Source organism: Mesoplodon densirostris, chromosome 11 (genome assembly GCF_025265405.1).
Source record: "Mesoplodon densirostris isolate mMesDen1 chromosome 11, mMesDen1 primary haplotype, whole genome shotgun sequence".
Taxonomy (NCBI): Eukaryota; Metazoa; Chordata; class Mammalia; order Artiodactyla; family Ziphiidae; genus Mesoplodon; species Mesoplodon densirostris.
In genome coordinates, this window is record NC_082671.1 from 11,360,031 (window position 1) to 11,370,336 (window position 10,306).

General features: G+C 38.5%; 1 protein-coding gene across 2 annotated transcripts in view; it reads left to right on the forward strand.

Annotated features, from left to right (window-relative positions):
- Window positions 1–9,511, forward strand: part of CREBL2 (cAMP responsive element binding protein like 2) — a 30,654-nt gene extending 21,143 nt beyond the window's left edge. Inside the window, exons 2-4 of one of the 2 annotated variants that reach the window (XM_060113092.1) lie at window positions 4,008–4,205; window positions 5,383–5,527; window positions 8,353–9,511. In XM_060113092.1, the coding sequence (XP_059969075.1) occupies window positions 4,008–4,205; window positions 5,383–5,527; window positions 8,353–8,357 (348 nt within the window). In that variant the 3' untranslated portion in view covers window positions 8,358–9,511. Of the gene's footprint in view, window positions 1–4,007; window positions 4,206–5,382; window positions 5,528–7,942; window positions 8,272–8,352 lie in introns of those variants that run through there. The other variant, XM_060113091.1, reaches the window with a different exon arrangement.
- Window positions 9,512–10,306: the final 795 nt, after the last annotated feature.

Sequence of the window (10,306 nt, forward strand, 5' to 3'; positions counted from 1 at the left end):
AGATAGGGTCTTTCTATGCCCATTTTCTGGAGAGTTTTTATCATAAATGGGTGTTGAATTTTGTCAAAAGCTTTTTCTGCATCTATTGAGATGATCATGTGGTTTTTATTCCTTAATTTGTTCATGTGGTGCATCACATTGATTGATTTGCATATACGGAAGAATCCTTGCATCCCTGAGATAAATCCCACTTGATCATGGTGTGTGATCCTTTTAATGTGCTGTTGGATTCTGTTTGCTAGTATCTTGTTCAGGATTTTTGCATCTATGTTCACCAGTGATATTGGTCTATAATTTTTTTTGTGGTTTTTTGTGGTATCTTTTTCTGGTTTGGGTATCAGGGTGATGGTGGCTTCATAGAATGAATTTGGGAGTGTTCCTCCCTCTGCTATATTTTGGAAGAGTTTGAGAAGGATCGGTGTTAGCTCTTCTCTAAATGTCTGATAGAATTCGCCTGTGAAGCCATCTGGTCCTGGGCTTTTGTTTGTTGGAAGATTTTTAATTACAGTTTCAATTTCATTACTTGTGATAGGTCTGTTTATATTTTCTAATTCTTCCTGGTTCACTCTTGGAAAATTGCACCTTTCCAAGAATTTGTCCATTTCTTCATGTTTGTCGATTTTATTGGCATATATTTGTTTGTCGTAGTCTCTTATAATCCTTTGTATTTCTGAAGTGTTAGTTGTGATTTTTCCTTTTTCATTTCTAATTTTATTGATTTGCATCCTCTCCCGTTTTTTTCTTGATGAGTTTGGTTAAGGGTTTATCAGTTTTGTTTATCTTCTCAAAGAACCAGCTTTTCGTTTTATTGATCTTTGCTATTGTTTTCTTCATTTCTGTTTCATTTACTTCTGCTCTGATCTTTATGGTTTCTTTCCTTCTACTGACTTTGCATTTTCTTTGTTCTTCTTTCTCTAGTTGTTTTAAGTGTAGGGTTAGATTGTTTATTTGAGATCTTTCTTGTTTCTTGAGGTGAGATTGAATTGCTATCAACTTCCCTCTTAGAACTGCTTTTGCTGCATCCCATAGGTTTTGGGGAGTCGTGTTTTTGTTGTCATTTGTTTCTATGTATTTTTAAATTTCTTCTTTGATTTCTTCAGTGATCTCTTGGTTATTTAGTATCAATTAGATCTGTCTGGTCTGTTGTGTCATTTAAAGCTTGTGTTTCTGTATTTATTTTCTGTTTGGATGATCTGTCCATTGGTGTAAGTGGGGTTTTAAAGTCCCCTACTATTATTGTGTTACTGTCGATTTCTCCTTTCATGGTTGTTAGCATTTGCCTTATGTATTGGCATGCTCCTGTGCTGGGTGCATAAACATTTATAATTGTTATATCTTCTTGGATTGATCCTTTGATCATTATGTAGTGTCCCTCCTTATCTCTTGTAACAGTCTTTTTTAAAGTCTATTTTATCTGATACGAGTATTGCTACTCCAGCTTTCTTTTGATTTCCATTTGCTTGGAGTATCTTTTTCCAACCGTTCACTTTCAGTCTGTATGTGTCCCTAGGTCTGAAGTGAGTCTCTTGTAAACAGCATATATATGGTTTTTGTTTTTGTATCCATTCAGCCAGTCTGTGTCTTTTGGTTGGGGCATTTAATCCATTTACATTCAAGGTTATTATTGATATGTACGTTCCTATTACCATTTACTTAATTGTTTTGGGTTTGTTTTTGTGGGTCTTTTTCTTCTCTTGTGTTTCCTGCTTAGAGAAGTTTCTTCAGCATTTGTTGTAAAGCTGGTTTGGTGGTGCTGAATTCTCTTAGCTTTTGCTTGTCTGAAAAGCTTTTGTCTTCTCCATCGAATCTGAATGAGATCCTTGCTGGGTAGAGTAATCTTGGTTGTATATTTTTCTCTTTCATCACTTTAAGTATATCCTGCCACTCCCTCTGGCCTGCAGAGTTTCTGCTAAAAAATCAGCTGATAACCTTATGGGGATTCCTTTGTATGTTATTTTTTTGTTTTTCCCTTGCTGCTTTTAATATTTTTTCTTTGAATTTAATTTTTGTTTTTGCGATTAATTTGTGTCTTGGTGTATTTTTCCTAGGGTTTATCCTGTATGGGACTCTCTGTGCTTCCTGGACTTGGGTGACCATTTCCTTTCCCATGTTAGGGAAGTTTTCAACTATAATCTCTTCAAATATTTTCTTAGACCCTTTCTTTTTCTCTTCTTCTTCTGGGACCCCTATAATTCGAATGTTGGTGCATTTAGTGTTATCCCAGAGGTCTCTGAGATTGCCTTCAATTCTTTTCATTCTTTTTTCTTTACTCTGCTCCTCGGCAGTTATTTCTACCATTTTGTCTTCCAGCTCATTTATTCGTTCTTCTGCCTCAGTTATTCTGTTATTGATTCCTTCTAGTGCATTTTTCATTTCAGTTATTGTGTTGTTCATCTGTGTTTGTTCTTTAGTTCTTCTAGATCTTTGTTAAACATTTCTTGTATTTTCTCAATCTGTGCTTCCATTCTATTTCCAAGATTCTGGATCATCTTTACTATCGTTACTCTGAATTTTGTTTCAGGTAGATTGCCTATTTCCTCTTCATTTATTTGGTCTTGTAGGTTTTTACCTTGCTCCTTCATCTGTGGCATATTTTTGTGCCAACTCATTTTTTTTTTTTTTAAGGTGTGGGATTGTGTTCTTATCTTACTGGTTGTTTGGCCTGAGGCTTCCAACACTGGAGTTTGTAGGCTATTGGGTAGAGCTGGGTCTTGGTGCTGAGATGAGGAACTCTGTGAGACCTCACTCCAATGAGTATTCCCTGGGGTCTGAGGTTCTCTGTTAGTCCAGTGGTTTGGACTCGGAGCTTCCACCGCAGGAGCTTCCCCCTGACCCCGGGCTCGCGAATCAAGATCCCGCAAGCCATGTGGGGTGGCAAGAAAAAGAAAAAAGAAAAATAATAAAGTAAAAAATAAAATTAGACTAAGAAACTAACAGATATGTTAGAAAGAATGTAAAAATAAAAATTTAGATATGTCAATAACCAGTAGGTATATCAGTACCACAATAGTAAAAGAGAGGAGGAGGGAAAGGAAAAAAAGGGGGGGGGGTCTTGGCTGTGGAGGGCGGGGCCTAAACAAGGGTGAGTTTTGGGCGGTAGGCGGGGCCAATGCTCAGGACCCACAGGGCTGGAAAAGGCCCTGGGTGCTGTTGGGAGTGGGGCTTAGGCTCAAGGAACAGAAAAGGCCCAGGCATACCCCCCACCCCAGTCTCAGAGGGCAGGGGACCTCACCTGGGAGCCCAGCAGGCTCCCTGGGCCTGAGTGGGCCGGGTGATGGCCCTCCACTCCTCTCCTGCTTTTCTTGGAAGAGTCCCTCCCACCTGCCTCTCCTGATCTCCCTGGCCTCAGTGGCGCTGATCCTGTCTGGCCTCCACTTCTCCTACCTCCTCGGTCCCCCTATGTCCTACTGGTTCACTTTGGGGTTCCTCCCGTCTCCTTGGGGGTCAGAGTCTCCCCCCACCAGCGGCCATCAGGTGCCCTAGTTGTGGGGAGATGCTAACTCCGCGTCTTCCCACACTGCCATCTTGATTCCTCCCCGCCACTGACCTTTTATGATCCTTTCTTCTATGTGTTGTTTTATAAGATTGAGATCATACTGAACTTACAATTTTCAATATTTTTTTTTACTTATTACTTAAGTCAATAAAAATTCTATGTGAACAAAATATTTAATGGCAATCTTTTAGTTTTTTACTATCTAGCTACATATGGTTCATAAAGTTTACTGTTAAGCTCTGTAAAGTTTATTATTAAAAAAAGTTTATTATTGAAGAAATAATGAAAACTTATACTATTTCTTCTCTCACATTCATGGTATCAAAAGTATCAGAAAAAGAAATTATGAAGCAAAGAATCATAAGGCATTTGATGGGATTATGCTTTCTTAGTTCCACAGGCTCCATTTATTTGTTATTTGTAAAGGTTTTCCTTGCTAATATGCAGCTGCAGTCACTTTCCTAGACCCAGAACTAGAAACAAAATTAACTGCTTCTCTCTCTTGCTGAAGGTGGTTGGAGGTAAAGTGAAGAAGCCCGGCAAACGTGGTCGAAAGCCAGCCAAAATTGACTTGAAGGCAAAACTCGAGAGGAGCCGGCAGAGTGCAAGAGAATGCCGGGCCAGAAAAAAACTGAGATATCAGTATTTGGAAGAGTTGGTATCCAGTCGGGAAAGAGCCATTTGTGCCCTCAGAGAGGAACTGGAAATGGTAAGAAAGTCTGTCAATAAACGCATGAAGCAATCAACCTAAGCTATATTAAAACATGAAGATACCAGTTTTTAGCTATCCAGTTGACGAACATGGGAAAGCATATTAATCTGTTAGCCAGCACATAGGCAAATAAGCATTTTCATACATTGCTGGTGGGAGTGGAAAGTGACTATTTCTTTAAGGGATTGTTTATGAAAGAAAAAATAAATTGAAAATAACCAAAATATTCAACAGTAGGGGATTGGTTAAATTATACTACATCCATGTATTGGACTACTTTGCAGCCCATGAGAATCACAGTGCACATGTATATTTACTGATGTAGAAAGACACAAGATATTGCTAAGTGGAAAAAGCAGTATAACAGTATATAGCAATATGCATAGTATGATACTATTTGGCCTGGTTTTATTCATTCATTCATTCAGACTTTAGGTAGTAGCTGTAGACACATAAAAGAATAGGTAAAAGGGAATAGAAACCCCATTAGTACTGTGAGCTCAGGGGAGGAGGTGACAGGTTGGAAAAGAGAGAGCTAATACTAACATGATCATTACAAAACTGGGAGAGGCTACCCCCAGCTTTTTAGAAGGTAAGAAAAGTAAGTTGGGTCATGAAGAGAGTCCAAATGTACACTATTCAGTAGACTTTTTTTAATACGTTGAATTTGACTTGTAAATTATTTTTCACCTTCTGCACTGTAAGCCACTGGAGGACATAATCTTTGGACTGATTAGTCTTTTATACCCCCAAAGTCCATAGTACACACTCTGGTAGAAAGTAGATGTTTAGTGAATATTTATGAAATAGAGAAAGGAAGTTACAAAATTATTTATTTTAGGAGTAGAAATAATAATGTGACTGTCAGCAAAAAGAGATGAATTCTAATGAGTGGCACTCCATGGGGAGATATTCTATTAGCCAGAGGGCCCTTTTTAATCTGAGCACTACTCCAGCACATCACAAGAAGATTCAGCAGTAGTTTTTCACCCTCTTCTGAACATAGCAGGCCTCATCCATGTCCCAGGTTATAAACAGGAATACAACAGAAGGTGGGATTCCCAGCAGCCACTTTGACCTCTAGTTGTGGGAGTTCTTATGTCTAGGATTTCCACCTGTGGCTGCTGAACTCTGACTAGTAAAATTTTATTTAAATATATTTTACATATTTCAGTACAAGCAGTGGTGCATGGCAATGGACCAAGGGAAAATCCCTTCTGAAATAAAGGCCCTACTCACAGGAGAAGAGCAGAACAAATCTCAGCAGAACTCAAGCAGGCACATGAAAGCTGGGAAGACAGACGCTAACAGCAATTCCTGTGAGTACAGTACATGGGAGAGTTTATCTTTAGAAGAGTGACTTAAAGTAGACTTTCTGTTGACCACTTTCCTTGCTGTGTCTTCAAATAAAATAAAATGTTTATGTCATTTGTAATACACTAATAAGCAAGTGCACTGGCATTAGATTCTAAATATTGAAATGCATTATACATGGGGTCTATAAAGAGCAACTGATAAATTCATGGAAAAATTTTAAAGTAGATCCAGTCAATAAGTGAGAGTGTACCAGTCTAGTTATTTTTTTGGCCGCACTGCACGGCTTGCGGGATCTTAGTTCCCCGACCAGGGATTGAACCTGCACCCTCGGCAGTGAAAGCACGAAGTCCTAACCCCCGGACCGCCAGGGAATTCCCTAGTTACTGTTAATAACAACAATACCTTTTATTTTGATTTTGATTTACAAAGTACTTTCACTTACGTTTATCGTAATTATTTCCTCCAGTAACTGTATTAAGTATCATTGTACTTTTTATTTTATAGATGAAGAAATAGCACAGGTGCTGCTTGGTAAGGTGCCCAAGGTCACACAGCTATAATGGTAGAACCTGTCCTCACCTAGTCCAGGCTCTATCTAGTACAGTAGCCCATCACCTGTAAGGATTTTTTTTTAATTAAGGAGAAATTCACATAACATAAAATTAATCATTTTAAAGTCAGAATTCAGAGGCATTTAGTACATTCACAGTGTTGTAAAACTACCACCTCTGTCTGGTTAGAAAACATTTTATCACCCCAAAAGAAAACTCCAAATGCATTAGCAGGTTGCTCGCTATTACCCCCTCCCACCAGCCCCTGTTAACTATGAATCTGCATTCTGTCTCTATGGATTTACCTCCTCTGGATATTTCGTATAAATGGAAGCACACAGTGTGTGACTTCTTGTGTCTGGCTTCTTTGACCTAGCATAATGTTTGCAAGGTTCATCCACCTTGTAGCATGTATCAGTACATTCCATTTTATGACTGCATAATATTCCATTGTATATGTATACCACAATTTGTTATCCATTTATCCATTGATGGATATTTGTTTCTACCTTTCGCTGTTGCAAACAGTGCTACTATAAACATGCATGTACAAGTATGTATTTGAGTACCTGTTTTCAGTTGTTTTGGGTATATACCTAGAAGTGGAATTGCGGGTCATATGGTAATTCTATATTTAACTTTTATTTATTTTAAAAATTATTTATTTATTTATTTTTATTTATTTCGGCTGTGCCGGGTCTTAGTTGCCGGGTCTTAGTTGCGGCATGCTGACTTCCTTAGCTGCATCATGTATGTGGGATCTAGTTCCCTGACCAGGGATCAACCCAGGCCCCCTGCATTGGGAGCACGGAGTCTTACCCACTCGACCACCAGGGAAGTCCCTATATTTAACTTTTAGAGGAACCACAAATTGTTTCCCACAGTGGCTGAAATATTTTACATTACCACCATAGTATATGAAGTTTCCCATTTCTCTGTGTCTTGCCAACACTTTTTATTTTCCATTTTTGAAAACTGTAGCCTTCCTAGTGAAGTGGCATCTGATTGTGGTTTTGATTTACATTTCCCTAATGACTAATGACATTGAGCAACTTTTCATGTGCTTGTTGGCCATTTGTATATGTCTTCTTTGAAAAAATGTCTCTTTATGTCCCTTCCCTGTGTTTTAATTGAGTTGTCTTTCATTATGTTGTTGAATTGTAAGAGTTGTTTATATATTCTGGATTCTAGAACTTTATCAGATATATGATTACACAGATTTCTCCCATTCTGTAGATTTTTTCACTTTTTTGATAGTGTGCTTTGGTGTACAAAAGACTTTAATTTTGAGGAAGGCCATTTTATCTATTTTTAATTTTGTTGTTCATGCTTTGGGTACTGTATCTAACAATCCATTGCCAAATCGAAGGTCATGAAGATTTGCCCTGTGTTGTCCCCTAAGAGTTCTATGGTTTTAGGCCTTATATTTAGATCATTGATCTATTGAGTTAATTTTTCAATATGGTGTGAGATAGAAGTCCAGCTTAATTCTTTTGCATGTGAATATACAGTTGTCTCAGCACCATTTGTTGGAGAGACTGTTAAGGTTTTAGAATGAAGATGCCATATGTTGATTCCTTCATCATTGTGATTGCTTTGGGAGCACTTGAAAGTAGTTATAAGGAAATTTACAAACTTTTTATCTTTTAAAAAAATTTTTATAAAACTGAAGGATTGGCTTTTTATAGCTTTTTTTTAGATGAGGTAACATTTGCCTTAATCTAAATTCAATTAATGAAAAAAAGCCAAATCAGTTCAGTTTTCTTTCAGTCTGTATTTGAAAATAGCCTTCCCGTAGATACTAAATTAAAAAAAAAAAAGCATGCATTTTGAAACAGATTAACCAAACTTCATTGACTTTAAAAGCATTCTTGAGACTTCCCTGTGCCTGGTGGTGCAGTGGTTAAGAATCCAACTGCCAGTGCAGGGGACACGGGTTCGAGCCCTGGTCTGGGAAGATTCCACATGCCACGGAGCAACTAAGCCCATGCGCCGCAACTACTGAGCCTGCGCTCTAGAGCCCACAAGCCACAACTACTGAGCCCCCATGCCACTACTGAAGCCTGCGCACCTGGAGCCCGTGCTCCGCAACAAGAGAAGCCACTGTGATGAGAAGCCTGCGTACTGCAAGGAAGAGTAGGCCCCGCTCACCGCAACTAGAGAAAGCCTGCGCTCAGCAACGAGGACCCAACGCAGCCCAAAATAAATAAATAAATATATTTTTAAAAATAAAAAAAAAATAAAAGCATTCTTACATTGGTAACTTTATTTTTCAGGGTGAAGAGCATATAAAATGATGAGTCAGTGATTGAAGCCAATATTCTGATTCTTATGGAGGATGAATAGGCAAGATTGTACTTCTTGGCTCCATTTACTACCTACTGCTCAGTCATCTCTGTAAATTTGCAATTTCTACCAAAATGTGTGATCATAGATCTCAAAGGATTTTGCTTTAGTTTTCAACACTTAGAAAATTTACAGACATTCAGACCTGTTCTGGTTGGTATTGCCACCCATGGCATTTAACATGTTGCAATGCTTGAAAGCACAGTAGAGAGAATGAGTGAAGATTATATTTTTTGCACCTCAACTCCACATTGCTTTATTGGTTAATTTATATTCTTTCCATGTAATTCATGTAATTGTATGTGTATGTGTGTTTAGGTGTCACTTCCTTTCATGTTTTTGATTGCCCTACAAAGAGAAAACAAATGGGCTGATTACTGACTATAATTTCTCAGCCTTTATGGACCTAATCTTATTTCTTTATATTTACTTGAGTAATGTTTATTTTCTGCATGAACCATTTCTCCTGTGAGCCATTCCAGCATAAGCTGTGAATATGTATTAACAAATATATACATTTCTATTTTTATAATCCATAATGGTATGCCCGTTTTAAATAATGTACGCATTAACAAAGTCCATCAAGAAAGCCCTTAAGATAGCCCCTATTTAAAACTTTTGTTGCTGTCTTTTCAAACTGTATTTATACAGGTTTGCTAGGGCCTAATCTGTACTTGGAGAATAATTAGTCAAACTTTATTTTTAAATAAGAAGTAACCTGTTAGGCATTTTAGTAACATACATTGTCTTGACAACCCATACAGTGTGTTTCTATTGCATGTCTATATATGTATATGGGGAGGGCAGGAGTGAATGTTCACACACATTTCGTTGGGTAATCACCTAATTTGGAGAATTTTTCTAAAGAAAATAGGATGAAATTAGCTGCTGAGATGGAGTTTCTGCCTCAAGAGATCTGGAACGAAATGAGGGACACATTGCTGGTGGATCTAATGGCGGTAGCCATAACCAGAACACTTAGTTTCTTCCCTGATTTGAGTTTCCTTACGAATGTATTCTGAGCCAGAGAGAAACACACTGTGGGTGTACATCCGATTCAGCCCTGGCTGTGCCTCCACTCTGGAGTGAAGCACTGAAGCCAGAGTCGCGGGGGGGCCTGTCAGGAGGGGCAGGAGGCAGAGGAGTTCCCTCCAGTTCCCATCACAGCAACCTTTGCTTTCTTCCTGGCTACCAAATGGAGTGATGGTTGAGGAATCACACTCATAACATGATACACTCAGACCTGGGAATCTTTTGATGTCCCGATTGGGGCACTGTAACACTCTCTCTTCTCCTTCACATCGTTAAATCAGGAGTTGTGTTCTCTGTTGCTGCTAAATTGTAACTGTTCTTGGCTCTAATGAAGCAAACATTTGGCTTCCAAACAATATGCGTTTTGTTACGAAGTAGTTTAATAGTCTAGCTTGTCTGTGAGGGGGAACATGAGATGGACCACGTGGTTTCAGGTGATGAGGTACCTCCCTCCTTCTCTGAGGCCATGCATTTGAATCAAGTGCTTCCCCTTAGCCTGAGTTCCCGAAGATCTCTTGTGCTTAGGTCGCAGACTCAGATCTCTAGTCTAGTACTGTGTGACAACTGATATACCACTAGCCCAGTCTGTTGGGCCTCTCTGTGTTTTGGAGGACTGGGGGTTTAAGAGTATTTAATGTCCTTTTAGGATCACAAATATAGATAGATTAAAGATTGTTAATATTCAGGCCTTCAGAATTTAAGTTTTTTAAATATAGTGTTCAGATTGTAATGGGTATGTTTTTGCCATCTGGTCTACTCAAATGTATATTTTTATTTTGCAAAACAGCCCAAGACTTACTCTACGTTGCTTTGTTCAGTACCTTTTGAATTTCCCAGAAGAGCTGTTTTCAA